We start from the raw sequence: 27,339 nt of genomic DNA on the forward strand, positions 1-27,339 counted from the left end.
ATTGTGGAGGATTTTACGGAGCTGAATTGGGGTCACAGTGAAAACTAACCTTTTTATCACTACAACTGATTTATTGCATTTATAAATCCTGAAACTTTTCCATAAGTCTTTAAAATGGTCTGTGGTTTTAAAAAGTGCAGCTTTCTGCACTAAACAGAGGGAAAAAAGTAACGTTAATTCCTGCGTTTAGGGTTAGACTCGTAACTAACATCACAAAAACAGAAGAACTCGTGTTTTCTAACAGAGCACAACAAATGAAGACGGGAAGTCACGTTAGTGCTGACATCCAACCACAAGTCAAAGTCCATAGTAACCACAGCAAACTTTTCTCTCTGAATATGACCAATAAATGTTCCAGTTTTTGTGACTGACTGATTACACTTCTAAACTGATCATAATCAACCCTGAAGTTAAACAGACTTTATCATCTGTGATTTCTCACTGATTGGACAAACTTTTAGGTTTGTTTTTTCTGACCTGGAAATTGTAGAAATCAGACGAAAAAATCAAATCAGCTAAAATCTGATGTGCTTCTGTGAGAATTATTTGCCATTTCTGGGCTCAAATCTTCACATTCAGTTTTGAATTTAAACTAGTTTGAACTTCAGGGTTAATAAAGAAAAGAAGTTTCAGGGTCTGGATCTGCAGTACAGACATTTCAAAACATTTTTTTAACTTTTAAATCTTAAAAATGTAAACACATGAACCCTTAGAAAGATTTTATTTTGAAAACTTGCCAAACAAATTCAGAATAAATGTGTTCTCTAAATTTCTTTATTTTTGTTTATTGAAGTTCATAAAGTTTTTAAATCTAAAATGTTTTTAAGCACCTTTGGATTCATTATGTTGTAGTGAAATTCATAGATTTGAAGTTTATTTCCAAATAAAACACAAAATACGTGTTTAAAAAAAGATATATTTATAATGTTTGAATATTTGAGCTGAATTATTACGACCGATAAAGGTCAGAGTTCAGGATTAGTTTTGTGTTTGTTGGACAGGATGGTGTTTTATTGTGGTGACAGGAAGTGTGTGTTCTCGTTGTTCAATCTTCCATTCAAACCCTCATCTCTATGAATGATGCTCTTCAGGTTCAGCTCCTGATGAGCCAGATCTCATTATGGGATGTTCAGTTTGTCATCAGTCATGTTTGGTTCCTTTGAAATGACTGAAGTTAAACAAGTAAAAAGTGAAAAAGTCTGAATTAAAGACATATTTAAGTCTGATAAATGAAGTAAATTAATGGAAGAATTTTAAATTAAGTACATTTTTATGGTTTAATCAAAATTTCAATTAACCTAAAAAATTTAAGGCATTCACTTAAACAGAGAAACGTAAACAACTAAAGTTTTTATACATTATTAGACTTTTTCTTCTTACATTTATCATCATTACAGCTGTCGTCGATCATGTAGGTGAACAGAAACGTAACTGTTCTTATTTCAGTTTTGTCTTAAATTCCACGCTTGTTTATAAAAAGGTTTCATTTTAAGGAGGAATTGAGGATCAAACCTGGTTTCTGTCTTTAAAACAGTACATTAGAGTACAGAGACTTTCTGAGACAGATGGAAACCCCCCTCCATCCCTGTCCTCACCCTTCGTCCTCACCCCCCCGCAGCTTGACCGGGGTCACAGGGCCCATTGTCATTCGGGGGCCTTGCTTTGCCTTTTGTTTCCTGGAGACCCTCCGAGCTGCCTTCAACTTCTGCGCACCAAACTCTTCCTCCTCCTCCTCTTTATTCCACTCTCTCCTTTGGTCATGCCCCCCCCCCACGTCTCTTTATGTGCTGACTGAGCTCTTGAATCTGTCACACACTGACACAGCTGGATCAGCACACACATTTGCTCTTTCATAACTGATTGTGCAAGACAAACAGAACAACCCAAAACACGGCTTTTTGCTGCGCTGCAGGAAATTTCAACAAACACACGCTTTTGTTTTGTTGTCTTTTTTATTTTTTTCTGTCCTGAAAACAAAAGCGGCTCCACATCATTCCGGTCCGTCATCCAGAAAATGAATGGTTGTTTGGGAGCTTTGCCCCGCAGATAAGCAGGCCTGTGTATCTAATATTAAAGGCTGGCGCTTATGGAGGTGAATCTCATCCATCACAGCAGCTCCGGGCTGAGCTGTGCATGTGTGTGTGCACGTGTGCATGTGTGAGGTGATTTATGAAGCCAGAAGAAGACCATCCAGTAAATTAGCCCGTTTAGCATAGCCACAATGTTGTAAGACTTTAAACCTGTTTTTTTTAAACGTTTGTTGAGCTTTTATCAGGTCAAAGTTCTGCAGAAAGCTCAGGTGGTTGGACTTCAAACATTACAGATGATGTTCAGCCTCTCGTGATATTGAGAGATATTACAGTAAAAGAACTCGAACGAGCTGGCTGGAGTCTACAAATCCCGTTTTTTGCAGCTCCAGAGTCCGAGAATTTTATCCACAGAGACACTTTAGCATCGGAACGCCCAACGTCCTTCAGGCGAACAAAATCTTTGCCAAGCGGGAATTTATGAAGGCAATTTGGGAGAAAATGCTTTATCTGCAAAAACAAGTTAATGTTAAAAAGCTGATTTTATCTTTTTCTGTAGAGTGAAGGTCAAATATTCAACTAAAGAAAAAAATATAAAAAATGTTAAACGAACTTTGATCTGAACTAGAAAAATAGAGTAAATCGTCAGATATATATAAAGAACAACACTGAACAAAATATTTACTAATGTTAGGAGTACTAAACTCTAAACTAGCTAGATAACAATAAATATCAAACAAGAAACATAATAATTTTCAAAAGTTCTAAAATCTAAAAAACCCAAAATGCTAACTAAGTTTAAGTGCTAATGACCAAACTCAACTCTAAAATAGCAGAAGAACCGTAAGAAAGCTGAGAGGGAACAACATGCTACCATTGCCTAAGGAAATGCTAACGCTACACTGCAGAGTTGTGCTGATTAATAACAAAAAATGTAAATGAAAAACAAAATAAATGAAAGTATATGCTGATTACCAAACTAGCTGAAGATGAGTTAAGGTGGACAGAAAAAGTATGACTAGATGCTAAATTCTATTTCTGATGCTGAATCTGCCAAAAATACAATAAAGAACACAGGCTAGTTAAGTTAAATCACACAAAAAATTATGAATGAAATTATGAATTAGCCAAAGAACAGTAAAGATTGATGACCAAAAGCAGATTTAGAAGGAATCCTAATTTTTCCAACTACATGAATGCTGGTAAACCAACGCTAGAAAAAATGCTAACGTAGCTTCTACATGTTTCAAGACTAGCTTAAAAATGCTTAATCACAAAGAGAACATGTAGGACAGAGTTATTAGTTACAGAAAGCATTAAGCTGGAAAAGTGAGAATAGTTCTTTTACGTGAAATTTTCACAGATGTTTCACGAAGGAAGCACGTTAAAACCACGGAAGATGTACAATAAACAACACAAAAAACAGGGAACGAACCCGCGCGTCATTGAATTTCTTCACTTTGACATTCAGAGTCCTGGGCTGACATCACATGGCGTCAGCGCCATGGAGAGCCCCCGCCGCGGGGCCTCTTGATGCTTTGTTTTAATTAAACAGTCAGATTCTGCTGGTCCGCACTAGTTCTAAGTCAGCTGATAGGCGCTAGCCGAGGGAGCCCGCCAATGGAGACCGCCGTCAAGATGGGGAGCCATATATAAACCGTGCATGATTATTGCCCTGTTTACATTCAATTCATCATAATTCACTTTAACATGATCTATCTGCCGTATAGGCGATATTAAAGTTATACATCGGTGGTACGTATGTGAAAACTCCTTTAGACATATGTGTAACGGTCAGGGATAGCCACAAATTTGAGTATGCATCTCGTAAAAATCAGGCACAGTTGCATAAGATTTAGCTAATAATTGTGGATAAACTATTTAAAATACACATAAACTTCTCAACCGACTTTGAACAGCTCCAAACCGAATTCACGAAAAAACCCATCGGCCGAAACCCTCGATAGACATATGTGCACATCGACGATGATAAACGCAAGAAATACTAATGATTTACGTTTATCACACATGTATCACAAAAGAACAAAATGTCATACACAAGCATGCCCAAGACTAATGTGTGACCCTGTTAATGCTAAGCTAAATGCTAACAATGGCGCTAGATTAGCAAAAAGAGAAATAAAAAGCTAGGTGGTAAAGTGGGAAATAAACAGGCAAAATTAACTAAATGTGAGACATTTAACAAGAAATAGAACTATATCAAGTTCATAAATGCTAAATATTATATTTATTTGAAAGAAAATGTTAAAAAGTGGTCAGTTACGCTTGTAAAGGTAGCGAACTAATGCTAAATTAAAAGCTAAATGCTAAATTAGTTCAAAACAAGAAATAAAACTTAAGCGAGAAAGACATGCTAAAGAATATTATGAACTAAAGTCTTTGCTACAGTACATCCCATAATGAACTATTAAAAATATAAACAAATGTTATTTTAAGCAATTAATGAGTTAATAAAATAAATAAAAGTTTGATGAATAACATCCTGAAAACAATAGAAAAGATGCAAAGGAGTAAAATATATGAACAATAAAACATAGATGGAAAACCAAATTTGAAAAAAGTTAAAAGAAAACTTTAACACTTTAGATGAGCTGATGTAAAAAATACTCAGTATAATGTTGACAAATATAGTTAATACATTTCTTAATCTTGTAAGCAGTTTATGAATATGGGCTTTGTAGACAATGGTATCATTAGATGTTAATGAATCTTATCAACTATGTTAATAAACCGTCTTCAGCTAATTGTGCTAATTAACGTCTTATAAACATCCTATACATTTATAATGTTTGTTAATGTGTTAATAAAGCTTGTTAAGGAATCTTATTATAAAGTGTTACTGATATTTTTAAAAAGGATTAAAAAAATACAGCAGTCTGTGGTTAATATAATGTAAACGCAAAAACTGGATCAAATTTGCTCAAAATCAAATTTGAAGAGTCCTGATTCTAAAACAAAACAACAAAAACTTGGTGTAGGATTTCAAAAGATAACAGACATAAAGAAGCTTGTTTGGTTGTATGTATGTTTTAAGGTTTATTTGTGTTTGTGTCCTTGTTGTTCCTCTGCACATCACACCTGCTGTCTGCTCCTCATCACAGCTGTTTTCTGTTCGTCATTTCCCCTCAGTGTCTGATTTACGTTCTTCTTTTACTTCTCCACCGCCTCATCTTTTACTTGAATGTGTTTTTGTTCCTGTTGTTTGATAGATGATTCATGTTTTGGTCCTCTAGCCTTCAGCGTTTGGATCTTCTGACATCAGATCATGACACTCTGGTGTTTGCTCGGAGAGAGCGAGCAGCGTTCCTGAGGACCAGGAGGTTCTCCACTTCAATGGAACAAACATGAAACCTCAAGCGGTTTGTAAAGAAAACAATGGAATGGTTTGATGAGAGCATTTCTCAAACTACAAACACATCAGTCATGATGTGGGAGAGCAGAGGAAAGCATGGCCGAGATGTTCACACACACACTCACATCTGCAGTGGTTATCATTGCTGATTATCCCAAGGGCGAGCGTGTGTCCGCCTGTGCAGCGATGAGAGGCGGCGAAAGTGCTTGGAAGCCTTTATGACAGTCATATTTCACTGACAGACTGCATTATCCGGACACTCGCAGGGCCGCACACGCCGCAGTCTGCAGCCGTGCACGTGTGCGCACACGGCGGCATTGATCTGCGGCTGAGACGGCCTGCTGCTCTCTTTACGCTTGGCCTCACTGGGACCCTCAGCTCTGCCTTATTAAAAGTCCAAACACAAAGGGCAGCAAATGGAGAGACGGCAGAACCACCGAGGTGTGAAAAAAAAACCAAAATCGATTCCTAACTTTTTTATTTTTAATGAAGAGTTCGGCTCCTCTGCAGCGCCGCAAACGCCGCATGGAAGCACGCCGCAATATGGCCATAAATCAGGTCAAGGGGTATTTATAGGCGGCGTGCAGCGGTGTTTTGCATCAAAGGCAGGCGGCGTGTTTGGGGCGAGCAGCTCAGCTTCTGCATGAGTTCATGCTCGCCGGCGGTTCAGGGTTCAGCTCCCGGAGGAGAGCCCCAACACCAAAACACACTCAGGAAAGCACTTTGGAGAGCGGGAGCTCACGCCACCGCCGCTTTGACCTCTGCAGCAGCACAGGCGCAAACCGCAGGTCCTCCTGACGGCGGCGAGACGGAACAGCTGACCTCACAAATGACTGAAGGTTTCTGAATGTAACGTTCCGAACGAACACGACGAGTGTTTGCAGCTCCGGTCTGACTGAAGCCGCGCGGCACCGACTGGTACCGGCGCTCTGCTCAAACAAACGACGTTCAGAACGCAGAGCCGACTCCAACACAGACCTGCAGCTCCAGGAAAAACGCAAAAAGCTGCAGGAAAAAATGCTTAAAAAGTCCCAACACGGAAATCTGTCTCATTATTGACATTTTTTTGTCATTATAATGTTTAAAATCACTGAACAACCTCACAGATATCAATAAAGTTTTATGATAAATCAGCTTACAGTGAAACTTTTCATGTTCTCAGAAAAGGAAATACAAATATTTCATTATATTTATTCATTTTTAATAAAAAAAAACATTGTTTGTCTTTGAATCTTTTTGCACACTAATAAATATTTAAATAAAAATGTTAAAGTCGTGGAATTAAAAAAAACATAATTTTTCCTTTATTTCTATTTTAAAATTATTTTTTTGTTTGCTTTTCACGTATTTCCTTTAATAACTTTAAAATAAATAGGATATTTGTAATTGTTATGGTCAATAGAATAAATATAAATATTTTTTATTGAATAGAATTTGATGAAATTCTTGTAAAAAAAATGTTTGACTATTTTATTGTATTCAAACATTTAAAGTTCGTAAAGATTATTTTCTGAACTTTCATTGTCTACAGCTGTGGTTTTTAGGGGGTGTGGCCAAATGCCTTATGAAGGGGGTGGAGTGAACTTGTTGACTCCGCCTCCTTGTGTTTGGATTTCAGCTATGTATGAATTCTCTCACTAAACACATGGAGGACTAGCCAGGGTTCTGGATTTAATGTGATTTGTAGTTCGTAGAGAAACTCTTCAACCATTAACGCGATAATTCCAACCCATTTCGTAAATCAAAGCGATGACATCATTAATTTGCCGAAGAAAAAAACCCAATCAATAAATACAAACATATTACTTAGACTATTTATGAATCACGTTTGATGATGAAAATTTGGTGGGTTTATTAAAAAAAAAAATTAAATCCATTTTTTTAAGAGAAATTGTTCAAATGCAATGCATTGTGGTCTATATTAGCAAATTTAGTGAGCACTGATGCACACTGGCTTTTCGCAGAGACTTCTGGGAAATTTCTAACTCTTTAGATTTAGGAATTGTAGTTCCAGACTAGGCCTGGGAATCACTGGGTACCTCACGATACGATGCGATATGCGATACACAGCTCGTAATATCATCGATATTGCGATAATTGGTAAAAATAATATCTAATAACTCACATTATATAGGAGAACAAATTTATTTTTGAATATATCCGCATCTATTTTTTAGCTTGAACACAATCCTAATATACAACTTGAGTCTCATTTTGTGCAACAAATGTGCAGCAATAATACTATGTGTTTGACAAGCATTAACATCAATTGAATTGGAATTATCTGTAAAATTTTGTATTAACAATAGTAAATGTGAATAGCAGTGTCACTATTGCTGTAAACAACAGAACATAAATTAAATAATTCAGGTATCTGCCAGACACAGTGGTGATCAGGACAGCCAGCCTTCCAAAGGGCGCCCCCTATCTACCTCTGAAGGAACGTCTCACCAAAGGATGACGAGTTTAACGTTTTGCAGCCTCTTCAAACGAAAATAAAAGATCGATACTTGGTGAGAACCCATCGAGGATCCATCGCAGGACTAAATGTCGTAATATATGACAATATCAATATTTTGGAACACCCCTAAATGGGACATTAGCCTGAAAAATGTCTAACGTCCCATATAGTGATCTAGTCAAGGAGGAGTAAGGGACGATTTGGAATCAAAACAGCATTCTGGGCCGACCCGTTTATCTGCAGTCGGATCTTCTTCACGTCTGTTGGAGCTCCAGATGATCTTCACCGAGATGAAGAGGAGCTTCCACGAGCAGCAGAGACGTTTCACTGCCGTCCTGCTCGGCAGTCGGAGCTTAGAGCCGCATAAGAGGCTTTGGAGCTGAAATGAGTGATGTTGGCGAGGGGGGGGGTCAGGTGTTCTGGTGGTTCATGCAGCGACAGATGTGCGTTTGTGTGTGTGCGTGCGCGTGCACGGGGGGATAATAAACTGAAAACTGCAATCATGGTGACGGATTAAAGCTGTAAAATGGTGGCAGAGGACAGACGGGGGGGGGGAGCGTCTGAGGTGAGCTCTCAGTCTGTTAAGGCACAAACCGCCGCGGCTTCGCCGTCAAGCCGGACTGCAGCTCGCCGTTACAGAAACATCCCGATTCAGGTCTGGTTCCTGAACAAAGAGTTTAACAACTACATCTTGATTTATTTTCTTTTTTTAATTTACCATAAGATTTACTTTTATTGGTTGAATTGCTGCTACATAAATGAACAAAAAAAGCCAAATGAGCTTTAAAAGTCCAGAAGAAATCAGTTCTCTGGTTCTCCACAGGTAAATCCGAAGCAACAAAAAAAGTGGAATTTCCTCACAACCATTTTTCCGGTTTCCGGTGGCGTCCTGGTGACTGTTAACGTGAACAAAGCAGCTGACCCAAACTCCTACCCCAGAAACGACCTCTGACCTTCAAAGGTTTTCGTTGATCTTCTACAGATTGAGTCTTACAGGAGCAACACCTACAGACCAATCTTTGAGTGTTTATTAATAATAAAAAAAGATAGCTCATTTATAACTCTTGCATAACTTAAAGGGGTTTTCTTTAAAAGGATGAGGAAACACATGGGTACTTTCAGAGTAAAAGAGTCAAAATGATGCCATGATTGAAAGCGTGGATCAAAAGAATAGAAATCTGTTCAGGAAACTAGAAAAATAAGCAGAGAACAGAAACATGAAAGAATCTTAAGCCAAATATTCTATCTCAAATGTCCATCTTTAAAACAAATTCAATTCTGGTTATCAGAGAAACAGAAGTGCAAGCACATTGTGTAAAATATATGATTTGGCTTTGGGAAGTGTGTAATAAGAGTATGTTGAGTACAATTTCTACTTATTTTTAATTGTTATTCATGATTTTTTACAGTTTTTAGACTGTTTTTATTGTGTTACTCCTTGATTTTTGTTTTCACTGCTGAACTTTTTTCAGTAAAAGCTCCACTAGGGACAGATTTAGCCCTGAGATAAAAGCATCAGATTGTTCTAATGCAATGATCTTTGTTCTTTTGTATTTGTCCCTATCGAATGAAACCCCCCAAAAAATCTGGTTCTGATTTCACAGCCGTAACCTTTGATATTTTGTGTGATGTAAAGACAATGTGGTTTCCATGGTAACAGCTGCAGGTTTCAGGGTGTGGGGGTGAAGGACGCGTTCTCCTCTAACGAGAAACTCCCCAGCTTCATGGCGGGTTTTCCGGGCGCCACCTTTCAGGGCGTCCCGTCAACCATCGGTTAAGACAGGGTCGTCATAGTAACGGTGGGATCTATTTAATCTATTTCTGTATTTTCAGAAACAGATTTTTGTTTTCATTAAATGCAGACAGAAGAAAAAACAAGATTTTAAACTGAAACCTTCAGAAATGCAGGCTACACCTAATTTTCTTTAGGGAAATAAAATATTATATAAAATATTGGGAAGTAAAATATTGTTTCGTCAGAATTGGTCCGAATATCAGAATTGTTGGTCAGTTTATAACTTGATTAAGCTGAACTTAAGAAAAAATATATAATTTAAAAAATTAGGGTTTTCAAGAACATGTTAAAAAATGTATCAGATCAAAAATGGTTATTCTGACGAATAGGATGACAGGGTAACAGCTTTTTTGTTTCTCTGTAGAAGTCTAAGGAATTTTAGCTTCCTGAAGCTAGCAGGTACTTCCTGTTTGGAACGCCAGGGGGGAGGAGTCACTCAGTCCAGTTCTCATATACAAGTCAACGCATAAATTAAATGAATTAAAAATAGACATTTTCTTCTTGTGGACATATTTGTTTACATTTTATGTGAAGTTAAGAGACAGAATGTCTCATCTGCAGACCTACTCTACATAAAAGACATTTTCATCAGAATTATTCCATTATTGCAAGCCATAGTAGTTATCTCTTCATCTCAGAAGAACTCGTTCTGTCACGGTGGAAGGTCAAAGGTTATGTTTTTTTATTCAGAGTTTCTTCCTAACAACTGAAGACGGTCAAACCTTCCAGAACCTACGGCCCCTTTATTTGTGCTCTAAGGTTTGTCATGTTTAGGTTTCATCAAGTTCATTCATAATGAATTATTTAGATGGTCGGGTTCTCCTGTCTTTAAAACCAGAGAACAAGGAGGATGCTGGTGGACTCGAGGAGCCGCGTTCTGGTTGAGAGTCTTTCTGGACTCGAGTGCCTCAACCATCACAGAAGGGTTCTCCTGGTGTTCTCCAGCTCGTTAACTCTGATCTCACTAATGAGCAGAACAGATGAGAACGCTGTGTGCCGAGCTCAGCAGGATCAGCGGTGTCGCCTCTACCTGAGCGTCGATGCAGGTCTGCTGCAGAGCCGGACGGCGTCCTTCTGCCTTCTCAGGAGGCGGAGCCGCAGCCAGACGACTCGGAGCTATATTTGGAGGCGGCGCTGCCTTGTGCAGCGCGGCTGTGTCATAAATCTGCTGGACCATAACAGTGAAGGTTGGAGTGTGAGAGGATGAATGGGAGCTCGCTAATTGGTCGTCTCCTTAAGTGCTGCTGCGGCACTATTCTCCAGATGGGATGAAGGAGAGGAAGAGGAGGAGGAGGAAGAGCCAGGAGATGACTGATGGAAGCGATGAAGCCAGATCGAAGGATGCGTGGAAACAAGAGGGAAGGGCAACCCGCCAGAGGAGACGGATGCTGTGATTTATGAGCGAAGGAATGTGGGCGGGGCTAAGGAGAGCTGGGTAAGACGAGGTCATGTGTTCAGAAACGCTGTTCTCATGTCTGCAGCTCAGCAGATCAATACTCGCTCTTTTAGATTCGTTTTGAGGCTGAACTCTTCCTCTAGAGGTTACAGTTTTGGGATTTCAAAATAAAAGCTTTGTGCTTTTATAATAAAGAAAAATCAAACATTTCAGTTCTTTTGAGCCCAGATTTAGCTAAAAATCATTCCGGTGAAAGCCAGATGTGCTGCAGTTATTATTCCACAACAGAGAGCTTCAACCCGAACTATGACCCGCTTTTATTTTGAAAACCTGAGCCCCCTTTTATTCCTGGCACACACATGAACTCCCATCCAGACGGGGGCTTCAGCAGGTGGGCCTTTTGATTTGTCACCCAGGAAGGACGAGCCTCATTAGCATACAGATGCCCCCTTCAGAGCAGAGGAAGGCTGTGTGCACGTGCACATGCATGCACACGCACACAGCTGTGTCTGTGCTCCCAGACAAGCCCCTCTTTCTGTCCTCCTGGCACACTCGTCTCCCTTCCTGTCCTCCTTCTCCTCTCTTCATCTGGGCCTCACCCCAGGAGATTACAAGCGTCGCCTGTGTGCGCATCCTGCTGTATAAATACACTCCACATAAGTGTACGTTTCTTTATTTATCACCCCCACCCTGCATCTGCAATCCGCAATGCCCTTGCAGTTGTGTCTCACTAATGTGCACTTCTTGACCAATAACATGTTTGCAGACCTCAAGACTGAACTCCCAAACACATCAACATCCAGAGCCAAGCCTCAAATCCCCCAAAACTCCTGGACCCACTGGAGCTTGTTAGCATGCACTTTTACAGCCACGGAGAGCACGCCAGAAAATGCGTTCTACACCAACCGAGGAGCGAAAAGGACAAAGACGGAGTCAGGAATGACATCAGAGACTCTGCAGGACGCCAAGAAGCTGCTGGAAGTCCACGTTTGTAGAGGAACTCCTGCTGGGGGAAGCTATAGTTTTATAGATAAACGCTCTGTTTAACGTGCTTTCCCACAATGCATCACTTTGTTGATGTAAACGTGAAACTGAGCAACTACAGAAACACATCAACCTAAAATTCTGGATTGGAAGTGAGCCTCAGTAAAACATGCAGAAGATGGTTTGATAAAGTTCATTTAAGATGTTAGCAAACGTCTATCGCTGTCAAACCCCAAAACTGTGATGGAATCTTTTATTGTTTTCATTATACGCAACATTTTCAGCAAGAGCCAGATAAATATAAAATACTCAACACACAATTTAAAATAATCAGATTGGAATTAAAAATTGAGATCCTTCGTACAAAAATACAAACAACAAAACAGTTCAGATGTTGTGCTTCTTGATATTAGCAAAATAAATTAGCTTTCCCGCTATGGACCTTGCTATGTCCCCCATACTGCCTTTAGCATGATAATAGCCAACTCTGGATGCTAGCACTCTAAAGTCTTAGCATTAGCACGCTATTCCTGTTCCAGTTTTGGATGGATTCACCTCAAGGCTGCTACATTAGCTTTAGCTAGCATGTCAAGCAGTCCATCAAGCCATCTATGTCAGTAGCTGAGTGTAACCGCTCAATAAGTCGAATGCTGCCGAGCCATGCGGGAAGAATGCATAACTTAGATTATTTCCATTTTGTTATCTAATTTTGAAACGTGTTTCACATTGAAAAAACGGTTGGATTCTATTCTCCATGCTAGCAAGCTATGGCTAACACAGGGGTAATGCTGCGCTAACATTTCGTTAGCATCTTGGATGAACCCTAGCTAACAATGTACATGTGCTTAGTCATCTATGCTAACGTAACAACCTTCTCTAAATATCTGCATTATTTTAAGAACAAAAATCCTCCGCAGTTCTAATCGTTAAAATGCTAGCTTTATATTACATTTAATTCCTTTACATTAGCTTTAGCATACTAATATAGCATCGTCTCTAGATGCTAACATGTCACGCCGCTTTTCAGAATCTGCTGGAATTACATTGATCCTGTTAGTGGTTGAAAAGTTATAATACATCAAAAAACATTAGCATTAACACTGGTGATGCCATTGGGGCCATGAAATATCTCTTTCAAATATTGTGACTCTTTGACCGTTTACAAATAATGTAACTTGCGTGGAATTACATAGATTGTGTAAACGGTTGAAGAGTTACGTTAGCTAAAAAAAAAAGTAAACAGTAGACGATGTTAAAGGGTTCATATGCTGTTACTGTTTAATATCTCCCCTTTTTTGGCTGCGTTCTCCCCATGAGACTCTCAAAGGTCATTAAATACATTTTCCTCTCCACTTTGGAAGAAAATCCTCCAGAAAAGATTTGTTTTCAAAGCACAAACAGAATTTTAGCTTCATGAAATATTGATGGAAGCCGACTGAAGTAATGAAAAGATTCCCTAATGGCTCCACTCTTCTGACGACCGTCCCTCCGTCTTTATGAGAACGGACAGGTTGATGTTCTGGTACCGTCAGCTTGTTTTAATGATCTGCTCATTAGGCAGAGCTGAATGCATGAGCGTAAGCTCGGAAATGTGGAATGTTCTTCGTGTTTTACACATCCGTCTGTCAGCAGGCGAGTTGGTTTCTTACCGGGGTAGAAGTCTTTGGATTTGGACAGTTTGATGGTGGCTCCAGTCTCCTTCTGCAGCTGGACGATGGTCTGACCCCCCTTCCCGATGATTGAACCCGCCGCATAGCTGGGAATCAAAACCTTCAGGAAGTACTCGCCTTCCTCTGCAGCAGGAAACAGGAAACAGGAAGTTAGAGCTGCACCTCAGACTGATTTCAACTTAAAGAGTACATTTTTTTAACAGAAAAGTGCTTGATCATCTCGGTAAACCTTTGCCCTCATGCATGCCTTCGGTTTGCCTGTTCTGCTGTAAAACGGCGGATCAGAATTTTCTGGAATTGTCGATGCAGAAAAAACCGTCCTGGATCCCATAGATCTCACAGTCAAATGAAATGATGACAGTTATCCACAGCGAGCTATTATCCCCGTAATGTGTTGATTCTGTGTTATCGGTCGTTTCTGTCCGTCGGCTCCGGCCTCTCGCCGTCTGCTCGGCGCTCTGATCTAATTTTGCCGCTGGCCTTAAAAAATCTGCTTCTTGTCATCGTCTTGGTGCAGCCAAAGGAAGCGGCAGGAAATATTGGTTGGGTTTAACACCAATCAGATTCAAATGAAGCATGTGGATGCATTACATGACACGTGTGCCAAAGCACACACATGTGCTTATTACCATGTGTAAATAAGCTGATAAATAAACATAGAGCAGTGGAGCTCAGATCCAGGAATGTTTGTGTGTGATGTTATGCCAAGATGAAGCTTCTCTGTCATTTACCGGCACATGACCTCCGACCTTTGCAGGAGGTAGCCCTTTTCTTTTTACAGAGCTTCTAAATCAGGGATAGACAACTCCAGTCCTCGAGGGCCGCTGTGCCTGCATTATTTCCAAATATCCAAGCCCTACTCATGACTGACTACCTGGTTCAGGTGTGTCCAGCCAATTAGAACATGCCAGAGCAGAGTATGTGGGAAAACAAGTAGGAATGTGGCCCTCGAGGCCTGGAGTTTCTGTTCTAAATAAACAATAAAGTCAGAAGTGAATGTCCAAAAAGCTTAAAGAAAAATGAAACAATTTTTTTCTGAATTTATTTATTTTAAGTTAACATTAGACTTCACTCTTTACGTAATGTTGCCATGGCAACCATCACGCCATAACACAATTATGAAAAAAGAAACCTGTGAGTTTATAAGATGTTGATCAATCTTCTCAAGTCAAGACTAAAAAACAAAAAGCAGATTTTCAGTTTTATAATACCAGAGCTTTAGATTCAGTGTTTACATTTGTCCAACTACCATAACTCCTGTTGTTAACGCAATTACTGTAATTCTAGCAGATTCTGATTCTGTGCAGATATGCAACATTTTACATTGCATAACGGTGCAAAGCCATCATGAAAACCAGTTTTTCCTCTGCCACAGAATCAGCTGATTCATGATAATCACATAAACGATTGAAGAGATACGACATGTCAAAGAGCGTGGGTTATTGTGATGTTACTGATGATACCACAGGAGATAAAGGGTTAAGCTTTTCCTGACTGTTTACATTTACAGACATACTGTAAATCTTCAAATTGACGGTGGTCTCCACTAAATGCTGGGTCTAACGGGTGTTTGGTACTTTTGACCAGGGATATGCTACTCCAGGCCTCGAGGGCCGCATTCCTGCATATTTTCCCACACACCCAGCTCTGGCATGTTCTACTTTCTGGACACACCTGAACCAGATAGCCAGTCATGAGAAGGGCTTGGATATCTGGAAATTGTGCAGACACAGCGGCCCTCGAGGCCTGGAGTTGTAAATCCCTCCTTTAGAGGCCGGTCTCTAATAGTCGTGTTTGTGGTATTTGTGTTGAGTCAGTGTAGCGATGGCCAAGAAACGCTCATTCGGTTTATCGTTTAAACTTCATGCGGTGGCATACGCCAAAGAACATTCTGGTGAGGAACCTGCACGTGTCCGAGAATGGTGCAAGTAGTCGGGTTATACTCAGAAGAGGCCTGCAGAAAAACGAGCAACAAGGAAATAATTTCCTGGTGAAGGTGCAATGAGAGTGAGCAACGAATTAGAAGAACTGGTCTGAACATGGATTATTGAGCACAGACGAAAAGTTGCGCATGTCTCTTGGATTTTTAAAATGGAGATTGATGAAGTTTCAAAGAGAACAGAGACGTTCCCAGATAATCAGAACATAAGACAATGATTTTATCATTTCAAGAAATCCTGAAATGTTCATCTGATGTTATCTGCATTTTTTGACTGAATTTCACCACAAAATGAACCTATTAGTCTTCACCATACTGTCTGAGAATAAATAAATCCCAGCTTCCTAAAAATGCTGCCGGGGATACTTTTGAAAGATTTACGGTATATCGATAAAAATGATGGCTTTTTTTTTATTATTATTATAATGTGGTTCACACAGCTTTTAACTTCTGGTAGACCTCCTCTTCCACATTTTACTTCTTTCTCGTAAGCTTGTTTGGTTTTGACAACATTTTTCTTGTTTTGTTCATTTTTGCTCTTTTTTTTTTCCTTTCTCAAGTGAGCAGAGACCCTCATCTCTGAGAGAAACCAGCGAACCCTGAAGTGAATCAAACCAGTCGGTGTGACTGCACCATAATGTGGGCTTTGACTTCAGAGAAGAAAATGACTTTTTTATTCATCCTCAACAATCAAAAACAACATTGATACAGATCTGTCATCGTCACAGAGACGATACTGAATCAAAGTGGGACTTTACAGCCACTGTAAAGAGAATCACTGTGATGAAAACGACAGTAAAGGCATCAACAGCAGAAAGCTGCTTTAAACAAACTTTAAATTCTTCTGCTTCTTGAATTTCCCAGAACCACAGACTCTGGTTTGTTGCTGTTTAAACGGAGGACGTGAGGAAGACGTGCAGAGACTCCACAGAAAGGCCACATCTGCATTAGAAAGGCAGACGTCTCATTTATAGATCTGCTGAGCGACCGATTTATCACTGATATTCACTGGTTTGGAATGTCTGCTAAGGCATCATTCAGAATAAATCAACTTTTATTGGCAGTTTTATAAAGAAAAATGTCAATTTAAAAACAAAAAAATTTGATTTGTGTCTGAAATGATGCAAACTTACTTAGAGGACTGAATACTTTCTTAAAACTGAAGTACAACAATATAAACAACGAAGAGAGCTCAAATACATTTTAAATAAAATTGTTAGGGTCCATTTTGGAGACAAATATTCAAACCAAAAACTGTGCTTTTATAAATTATCTTTTTAAAATATTCTTACTATTAATGACAAATCAGGAAATCCTTTTTTTCAAAATAAGCTTTAATATTTCTTTCATTTTATTTTGAAAGGAACACTAACATGGTGCAAATTTAGAGATCCAAACTCTGAAAGAACCTCACAGCTTTCACTTATTACTGATTATATTAAACGATGTTGTAAAAGCTAAATATTTTATAATGAATCCAGATTTAACTGCATATTCAGGTTTCTGCTTTGTTTTTTATTCATTAAATGTCTTCAAGAAGCTGCAGTTTCCAGTTTCCAGCCTCACAGACTGTGTTTCTGCTAATCCAGGACACATAACCTCTGGAGGCAGATTAAAATAGGATTACTGTGAAGGGCACATTTATTATCCGTTTAGAAATTCTGCATCAACCTGCTTTGGGTTGAGATGTACGACGCCGTTGTTGATTCACTGAAGCAGACAAAAACAGCGGGGGGGTCGGTTCTGACCTGGTTGAACCATCAGACTAAAGTTTTATAATCAGAACGGTCCGTAGATTGGTGCTAATGTCACACATTAGAACTCAGCATCATGATGGAGGCCGTCCTGGTCGACCCCCAGATCTTCACGCTCAACACTCCATATTTTACAACATTTTAACATTATTAATTGGTAGATAGACATTGAAAATACATTTGCTTGTTGTAAAAAAATGACTTTAAAATCTGTATTTATTTGATTGTTTGTTGCAAAGTAAACAAAACTTTCTGTGGCAAGTATGCGCTGTGAGTAAAGTGATCCATTTCTACGCTGAGTCTGGATTTTAGGATCAAATGAGAAAAGTTTACTTCAATTTTTTACTTTTGCTGGAGGGAAAAAGAAATGCTAACAGGCTAGCAGCTTCTGTTTTTAGCTGCTAGCACTTCTAACAGTTAGCATTGTTTATAAAAACAACACAAAATACTACATGAATATTTAGTACATAAAAAGTGTATAACATCCAATAATAAAAAAATTGTTTCTGTTGATGTTCGTGGATTTCTTTCGGAAGAGTTGTTCAACTTTTGAGTCAATATTACAATTTTTTTAATGTTTCTTGACGTATAAATTTTTTAAAATTTTTTTACTGTTTGTAGATTTTATTTTGTCATCACATTTATTCTTCTTTTTGTCTTTATTCTCGTTCCGGTTTCGGCTGACCGTCAGTACATCCAGCCGTGATGTCATGTTTGCTGTCAGGAGAGTTTTTGCCGCCTGTTATGTCAACGCCGCTCACAGCCACGCTTTGTGCCGGAGCTTAAGGAAGCGTCACATGGTCATGTCCTAAAACTGCCTTTTGTTTTCGCCTCCTCTTCTCCTTCCTCTCCGTCCCTCCTCCTGTTTCCTCTCAGCTTGTCTTTCCAATCCCGTTTCCTCTGGTTTTCTCCTCCTCCTCCTGGCTCCACAGTCAAAGTGACCCACTTTGACTGTGGAGCCTTGGACTGACCTGCTTTACATGGAGGCGGGCTAATTATAACCTCTTGTATTAATAAGGCAGGGGAATTGATAAATATGAAATGTTCACTCCTATCCGCCCGAGCTCTGCCTCTACAAACACTTGGTCCACCAAAGAGGATGACTCACGTTTGTCAGTCACACACGTCGCCATGGCGATCCTTCAACCTGAATTGAAAAACGTCCGGTAGAGCCGCAAATTGAAGCCGACCCGCCACGTCTTCAGTCAGCTGGTGGCTTGTGGTGTTTTTAAAGTTGTTGTGTGTTTCTCAAACGACTATTTTTACGCTCTAAAAAGGTGTTAACGATATAAACTCAAAGCAGATGTTTATTAGTCCTCTGTGTTTTCACACCGTTTTAATCAGCTGTGTTATTGCAGCCTCACTGCACTGATCAAACACTCTTTCATTTAAACACTAGAAAACTGAGGCACAAAAAAACCTGCTGAAATGTAGTTTAATGTGATTCATAAATGAAGATTAAAATTACAAACTACTAACATGATTTTAAAATCCTCACTAAAATGGCCATTTTTGTCGGCTTACTTAACAAAACCCAAAAAAGTAGGTCTGTGAAGCTAATGGGATGTTAAAATCTCACTTTACCGCTTGGTAAAATAAACTTTTTATTTTTGTGGCCATCAAGACAGTTATTTAATAAAATGTATCTTTTAAATCTTTACATTTATTGAACTACAACAGTATTATAATTAATAAATGTGTAACTATTTTTAATTTATTTAACATAAGACAGCAGGCCATTAACGTTCCCTAAAAAAATACATATTTTTTCAAAGCATTGTTTTTAAAGCCTAAGCCTAAGCCAGGATGGACGGATGAAAGAGCTGCACGTGGTTCCGGAGCCTCAGACAACAGACCCCTGATCTAACGTTCATTTCTTAAATTTTCCTTCTGTTTTCTGCTCTTTTTGGTCAGCAGAATCACCGCAGATCCAGCCTTCAGACCAGGACCTCTCAAGCTAAACTGGACAGTTTCATTTCCTTCAGCTTTTGCAGCTCAGGTTCTGGGGCTCCTGAGGGACAACGGTGACCTTCAAAACAGAACACAAGCATTCCAGCGAGACGCTCGAACAGCTACAGAATTTTCCAGCAGAAATGTCTGGACGCTTTATTGTCCTCGATTCATTACAGCATCCATAGCTGCGTTTCCATTGACTCTAAAATTGCACAAATTAGCCTACTGGAAAAACGACAGTTTTGAAAAAAGTTTGGAGGAGGCTGTCACATACTTTTTGAATTAAATGAGTCACGTGACCAACGACCGAATACAAGAAGTCCCACAGCATCCCAGCTCATCGAAAGTTGAGCGTGTAATGTGGGATTGTTGGATCGACAGCTCCTCTGTAAAATCTCCAACCACCATTTCCCAAATCTCTTCATCTGTAGCCGCTCACCGCTGGAATGAGACGCTGACGTCTCCTTTGATAGATGATGATGAGCTCTAGTGCCGTGACAGAAATATGAATGTTTCTGCTATGAATCAAAGTTTTGCTCACATTTTTAATGACTTATCACGTGAGTTGTTTATTCACATAATAACACTGTAATAATAAAAATGTTTTTTTTTTCTACATTTATAGAATTTTGATCAAGTTTTGCACAAATGTGAGATGGAAACGCAACTACTGAAACTGATGTTCTAGCAATGTTAGATGAGGAGTTTTTGACTTTATCATATCAGTTTGTTGGGAAAATCTACGTGACTTTCATCTCTATTGATGAAAGCAGTGATGTTCAACTGGACCGGACAACAAGAACCTCCAGAACTTCGGCCCGACTGACAAGACCTGAAAGGAACCAGCTACTTTCAACAGAAATTGAAGGGAAAACGTTTTGTCAAATCAGCTTTGTTTGATCTTAAGGTTTTCCAGCATATTACAGACCGACTCCCATGAAAATGTTGTTTTTGGTGCTTTAACATGTTCTTGTGGCACTTTTCTGATGATGGAGCACAAATACAAAGACAATTAAGCTTGAAATTAATCTCTTGGTTTTTATATCCAAATTGTTGTGAATCAGGAGCAGGAGAAAAAATGAAAAAGATTGTATTTGTGACGTAGAAAAAACATTTTCGGACAGATTAATAGTTAAATAAAATTTCAACAAAAACCGACTGCATTTCTCTTTAACTGAATGCAATGTTGGCAGATACATCTTATTTTGAAAGTCTGATTATTTTTGATGAGAGCTGTCAATCCCCCTCATTCATTTCAAAGCCGCAGACTTGATGTTTGCTGCAGAGACGTGGTGATCTTCAGCCGCCCTGCCCGGCCCCCGCAGGACACCAGATCCCAGGATTTGAGCCCCCAATCCCCACGGCGCGGCGAGCCTATTCTGGGCCTGGCGAGCCTGCGGGGGCCTTAGCAACAGATTGGACTGTTGACACAGTTCTGCTGTGGTGGAAAAGGATTTATTCTTTCTTATAAACAAGCTCAACCATCTCTGGATCCTCTGGATCCACACCACGAGCTGTGCGTGAGCGTCTAACCGTGCGTCACGGGGCGGGTCTGTTCAATGAAAGTGTGTTTGCTTCTTCAACCTGCAGCGTTTGTCTGTGGGGGAGGCGCTCAGAGGGGGGGGTACAAAGGCCTCTTATCACAGAGACCCCGCGGCGTGTTGGCTGAAGACGCCATCGAACACGCTCCGGCTGGTCGGTGGTCCACAGCTTTTATTTGGTGACTCCTGGCTGTTTCTCGCTGACGGTGTTTGTGGTTTGTGGCGCTGATGCGGTTTGATTCGGCCACCAGAGGCCTGTCAGCTCAAATCATCCGGGAAAAATAATGAAACGGTTGTGGGAAGAACGGCAGGTTTTAACAGGAAAAATGACTTCTTCATGAAATCTGACCCTGAAGATGAAGATTCTATTCACTGCAGACTAATGTACGGAACATTTTTGATTAGTCATCATCCAACCACATCAGCTTTAATGATTGCAGGATTGAATGTTATTAATTATTGTTGTTTAATTGAAAAAAAGTTTCTGCATTTTAAGGGCTTGATTTTATTCCAGTCCTTCCAGTCCAGCTTTTTTGGTTCCTTGTATAAATATTATAGATAATAAATTTATCAGAAAAATCCGCTTATTTTATGTTTGAAATATTTTCAATCCTCTTCAATCCTCACTGAAACAATTTAACAAAAAAGATGAAGATGAAAGGGAGGAAAACCAAATATCAAAGGAGATCAAAGACAAATATTATCATTTCAGTTTTATCTTAATCTTCTGGCTTTCATTCCATAAAATGCATATATATTACATCTGTCTATGAAAACAAAGACATTTTCCCTGTAAAAGTGCAATCAGATATTATGATGCTAATATTTCCACAACAACATGCTAACATTAAAGTCGTTAAAGAGCCTCAAACCTTCATGATAGCAAACACAGAGGTTCAAACACCTTAAATCTGCTTTCAGGCACAGCGGTGAATGCACAATGATTTGGGCTTGATTTGTCACTACAGGATATTTTACAATTGAATTATTTTTCTTTTTTGTATAAACCAATAAGTTAAATAAAAGACGTGGCAAACTGCATAAAAAGAAAAAATATATTTGAATTAATATTTAATCATTAAACTAATTTCAAACGGTTCTTGATTTTGTTTTGAGTCAAAAAACGATAATTTGAATCTTTTAGAGTTTGAAAAAAAAACAAGACTTTTTTGAACAGCAAAGACATTTTGAGATTGAACTGCAACAAGAAATAAATAAAAACTTTGTACATTAATTACACAAATATTTCTACCAAAAAATGCACAACAGTTGTGCTCACAAATACATTTTTGCTTCATGGTAAAACAATTAATCAGTTATTAAGCTGAGAAAAACATTAATTTCCCAGAGAAGCTCTAAATGTCCTCTGGTGGGATAAAGATTACACTGAAGAAATTGAAACACTGAATCAACTAACAGAAATTCTATCATTTGTGACATTTAAAATTCTAAGTTTAAATCAAATTACATTTTTGAGTTAAGTAACAAATTACAGAACTTTTGTTAAGTGTAAAATTCCCTTTCTAATATTAAATCACATCCTCTTTAATTCTTATTTGCAATTTAAGATTTATGTCTTTATTGTTTAAATTTCTTTTTTGTTTTTATTTGATTTTTTAATCCTTCAGATATTTTTACTTCAGTGACAAATGCTTGTATTTTTATAGCACACTTAAATACTTTTAATCATGTTTACATTAAAATCTTCCAATTTGGCTTTAGTTTTTGCTCATTTTATGGAAAGCTTCTGTAAAATATGTAAAACTAACTTTAAATTTCTGTGCGTCAAAACAAGCTGACGACCAGAAAAACGCTGAGATTTGTGGGCCGTCTCTGTGATGAAGGAGCTGCGCTTTAGAGGCTGAGAAAATTCCCATCTCCCCCTGAGAACTCCAGTTGAGGGGGGACGGCTTTGTCTGACACCCCCCCTCCAGCCCTCTTCTCTTTTGTTAGAAGGCCCAGCACACACACGTGCACGCACACACACACGTGCACGGCTCTCCAGCAGTGAGGCTCTGACCAGCTGTCTTCATCCTGAAAGATCATAAATACCTCACAGAGGAAAGTCTTTTTATCTGCTGCCTCTGCTTTTCTGCTCCTTTTTCCTCCTTTTCATTCACTGAACGCTTCAGAAGATTTTAACGACGTTCTTCCACTTTTTTAGATTAAAATCCTTTTCTGATTGAAAAAAAATTCTGCATGTATTCCCCAAAAAAGCTGCTAATTCCAGATTTAACTGGATAATTGTCTCTTCTGTAGATCCGTCCTTTAGATTCTCTCCTCACCTATCAGCGATCAGCTCGCTCTGAGCGACGCCTCCTTCCACCAATCGGCTGTTTGCGGCAGCATTGGCCCCTCCCCTCACCCTCACCCTGCGTAATGCTGTTTTTTTTTTTTTTTTTTGACGCAGTGTAGGAGGAACATAACAGATATGAAGTGAGCGAATGTGGTTGAAGGACGGAGTGATGGGAGGTGAAGGAGGACAGGAGGCGTGCAGCCAGTCCCTCCATTTACTAAATGAATCTGCTTCATCTTCTAAGCAGCAGCAGCGAGGATGAGGAGTCCAGGCAGAGTTGGCCAGAACGCCAAACTTTCTGCCAAAGTTCTGACCGCAGCAACGCATAAACCTGAAAAACATTTTGTTTGTGCTTACGTAAAGCTCCATCGTGACTCACGCGGGGGGCTCTGATCCTGAAAGCAGCATTTGGTTCTAATCATTTGAATGTTTTTTGGATAACACACACAGGCAGCAGAGTCATAAATCTCATTTAATAAACATCTTAATGCTGAGGTCTTACTTTGTGGTGAACAACAATTAAAACTTGTCATTCCAGCTCATTTACAAACTCACTGTGTCTGGACTAAAAAAAAACTAAAACAAATCGAGCAGCAAAAGCAAAAGTGATCTGAGAAACGAAGGTAAAACGTGGGAATGGCGGCGGTACTGACCGCTGCAGCGTCTGCAAGACCTTCAGCTTTTGATAAGACTGGACTCACGTCTGTCATCAGGACGTTCGCTCACGTCTGACCAGATCTCTTCAGCCAAAAGTCGTCACAGACAGAAAAAAGCCGGAAGCTTTGAATCAATCTGCAAAAAACGTTTTTGTTTTTGTTTGGCATTTCTACGGCCAGGACAATCCTGCCGCTTTAATTTCTAACGTCTTCCATCATCATACGAATACCGACTCTTTCATAACCAATTTAATGCTCACGTCAGGCTTCATAACAGAAATAACAAACTTTCTCTCAGTTTTTAGTGTTTTCTAAGCTTCAATGTTCATTTGTTTATAGCTGCTTTAGCATTTAGCTTGTGATTCAGCCATTATTCAGAAAATCTAAAATTTAACACTTAATTTAGCTTTGCTCTGAAATTTCTAATATAATTAAGCTATTTTTAAATGAAATAATTAAGTGTTTGATATCAAATCTAGTGGTAATTAGTTCAGTTTCTTGTTTTCCTGGTGTTTGGAGGCTACTCAATAAATTAGGGAATTTTGCTATTTTTTAGCACTAAATTCTTACAATTCTTTGTAGTTTTGCTATTACTTCTTAAAGTTATTTAGAAGCTAACATTTTATTTAAATTATTGTTTTCTTTAAGCAATAAATAACGTATTCTAAGCAGCTCGACTCTTTTGTGGCTTAGCTAACAACAACTCAACAACTCATTATTTGTCAATTTAAACATTTTCAAGAGATTTAAATTTGTTTATAATTTATAATTTTAACATGAAATAGTTAACCTGATCAGAATGTTTTCTTAAGTAAGTTTAAGTAAGTAAGGACTTCTTTTCTCTCACTGGTTTAACACAATTTAGTTTCTGTTTTAGCTCATCTGTCTTAAGATAGCTCAAGAAATCGAGTATTTTAATTCTCACTATATTCAATCGAGTATTTTAATTCTCACTATCTTCAACTTCTGTTTACTTTTATTGATTTAGACATTGTTTAGCTGTTTACGTTTCTTTCTCTTCGCTTTTCAGCAGCTAAATTAGCATAAACATTTCATTTAGCATTTATAGCACTTCACAAAAGGTAAACTTTATCTAATGTGTTATCTTGTATTTTTTTAACCAATGTCTTAAAATGTATTTTTTTTTTGTAGCAAATATCGGGTGTATTCTGTATGTTTTGCTGTTTTATACTAATGTTCACTTTTTTTTTTGCATAGGATTTTGTGCTAACACCACTAACCCATTAATGCAGCATGCTTAGCTTCTTTCACCTTTTATTTTCTTGGTTAAAACTTTTTTTCGCTTCTTTCTCTTCATTTTAGCGTAAACATTTAATTTAGCATTTATAGTGTATTTTAGAACGTTTTCTAATATGTTGGCTTTTAAATGTTTGTTTTTTTTTTGTCTGGGGGGCATTTTCAGCAATATGTAGAATTAATTTAGACTTTTTAACATTTATTCTTAGCAAAACGTGGGATGCATTCTGTGTATTTTTATGGTATTTAGCAGATTTATGCAAATGCCTTCTTTTGTTAGCTACTGTGGCTTTTGCTGAAACCACCAACACACCCAGGAAGCATATCTTTCATAATGTTTTGTCTTTCGTGACACAAAAAAGTGTCAAAAAGAATTGCTGGAATTTCAGTTGCTCTCCAAATGTCACACCTTGAGTGCACAGTTTTCTTGGCTAATGTAGCATTTAGTGCTAACACCGCTAACATATCCAGAAAGAATATTTATCACTACTTTTCATCTGTTATGACAAAAAGTTTCTTTAAAAAATAGTGTCCTTGCAGTAGCTTACCAAATGTAACCATAGCATGTTGCCCTTAGAATGCACACTCTTTTTAGCTAACATAGCATTTCTTGCTAATACATCCTGGAATCACATTTGTCATGACTTTTTATCTTTGGTGACAAAAAGAAGCAGAACAACAGTCGATTTCCTATAATTTCATGTCATGTTGCACTTTGAGCGAACTCTTTTCTTAACCGGAGTTCTAACACCGCCAACACGTCCAGGAAGCATATTTGTCATAACACTTTACCTTTAATGACATAGAAGTGTTTAAGAAAGGGGAATTGCAGTTGCTTACCTAGTATAATGATGACACATGGCAGTGTGAGTACATATGTTTTCTTAGCTAACATAGCATTTCATGCTAGCACCGCTAACACATTTACGTTCAGGAATCATATAACGTTTTATCGTTAAAAACAGAAAAAAGTGTCAAAGAGGCGGAGTTGTTGTCGCGTTCCTAAAGTAAGCATGACTCGTCGCAGCTTGAGCGCACACGGAACACTGAATGAGCGTTTTAGCTGCAGATGACATGGCTAGCATGAGGTCAAAGGTTGTCAGCACTTATGATAAAAGAAACACTGATTTTGCATAAAAAAGCATGACATGTGATGTTATGGAGTACAAAATAAAGACCATTAGCATGCATTATCCTGAGTCATGAAAGAATGAGGTGTTAGCCTTAAATGTCAGGCCCTGCTGCAGTCGGACCTCCTTAAAAACACTCAGATACTTAGATCTCATGTGTTACTGCCAGACCAGTCCTGCAGTGAAGAAGTGAAGATGATAAAAACAGGTCTTACCATGAGTCTCAGTTTCTTGATCAGGGAATACAATGCCTTCAGTTTCATATAGGGGCTGCAGGAAGGCCACTACAGAGAGAGGAAGCACAGGGGTGGGGAGTGTGTGGCGTAAACTAATCATACAGAGAAACAACCATAATGTCTGCTAACTGCTGGAGCTGCAGCCTTAAAAATGTGGCGACAGAAGCATGTTTAGCCTGTTCTTTCATCAGAATGAGTCTCGTTCTGGGGGCAGTGGAGTGTGTTAACCCGGCAGCCTTCCTCTCTGCCCAGTAAAAGTCTGGCTCATCATCATCACCGATCCCAGCTTTTCATTAGTCTAAATGGACACGCCGCCTGACTGTAAAGCAGGCAGGAGGAAGGTCTCCAGAGATGGGAAGCGGCGAGGAGCCTTTCCTGCTCTGATCTGCAGTTAAAGCACCCCCGCTCATGGAGGGGGGGCCCTCACTGTCCCCTACATTTTAGAGCTGTGGCCTCATCTGCACTGAATCCGAACCAGAAGCTTTTCCACATGATGGGTGCATGGCCAGCATGGGGGGTAATGCCAGGTGATGGTGACAGCATGTAAACAAAAACCAAATATGGTGACTACCATGGTGACATATCTGCTGGCTGGATGATGAAGGAGCATCCTCGGAGGTGGAGGGATGCTTTCCCGCCTGTCTGCGGCCTGAGTGGGAGCCGCGCGCGTCATTGTGCGGCGGCTGATGCGGGATTATCACAAGGTCATCCGTCGACGGGATGAGACCCTGGCTGCGCCGAGCGCGCGCGGGGCCTTTCACTTGTTTACATCCTCGCTGTGGCTCCCGCGCGGCGCCATTCTTACCGGAGGAGTCAGAGGCGACATTTACCGTGAAAACCCGGTTTGTTTGGTGCTGAATCACCGGCATCT

The 27,339-nt window shown here is 39.2% G+C and overlaps 1 protein-coding gene across 4 annotated transcripts in view; it reads right to left on the minus strand.

Moving 5' to 3' along the window:
* Positions 1-27,339, minus strand: part of nova2 (NOVA alternative splicing regulator 2) — an 84,905-nt gene that overhangs the window by 47,408 nt on the left and 10,158 nt on the right. For 3 of the 4 annotated variants that reach the window (XM_036214688.1, XM_024277651.2, XM_024277650.2), the window contains exons 2-3: positions 26,448-26,516; positions 13,686-13,829 (exon numbers count right to left, since the gene is read on the minus strand). Coding sequence is in view for 3 of the 4 variants with exons in the window: in XM_024277651.2 (XP_024133419.1) it covers positions 13,686-13,829; positions 26,448-26,516 (213 nt within the window). In the remaining variant the exon portion in view is untranslated. The remainder of the gene's footprint in view (positions 1-13,685; positions 13,830-26,447; positions 26,517-27,339) is intronic. The other variant, XM_024277652.2, reaches the window with a different exon arrangement.

Source organism: Oryzias melastigma, linkage group LG13 (assembly GCF_002922805.2).
Source record: "Oryzias melastigma strain HK-1 linkage group LG13, ASM292280v2, whole genome shotgun sequence".
NCBI lineage: Eukaryota > Metazoa > Chordata > Actinopteri > Beloniformes > Adrianichthyidae > Oryzias > Oryzias melastigma.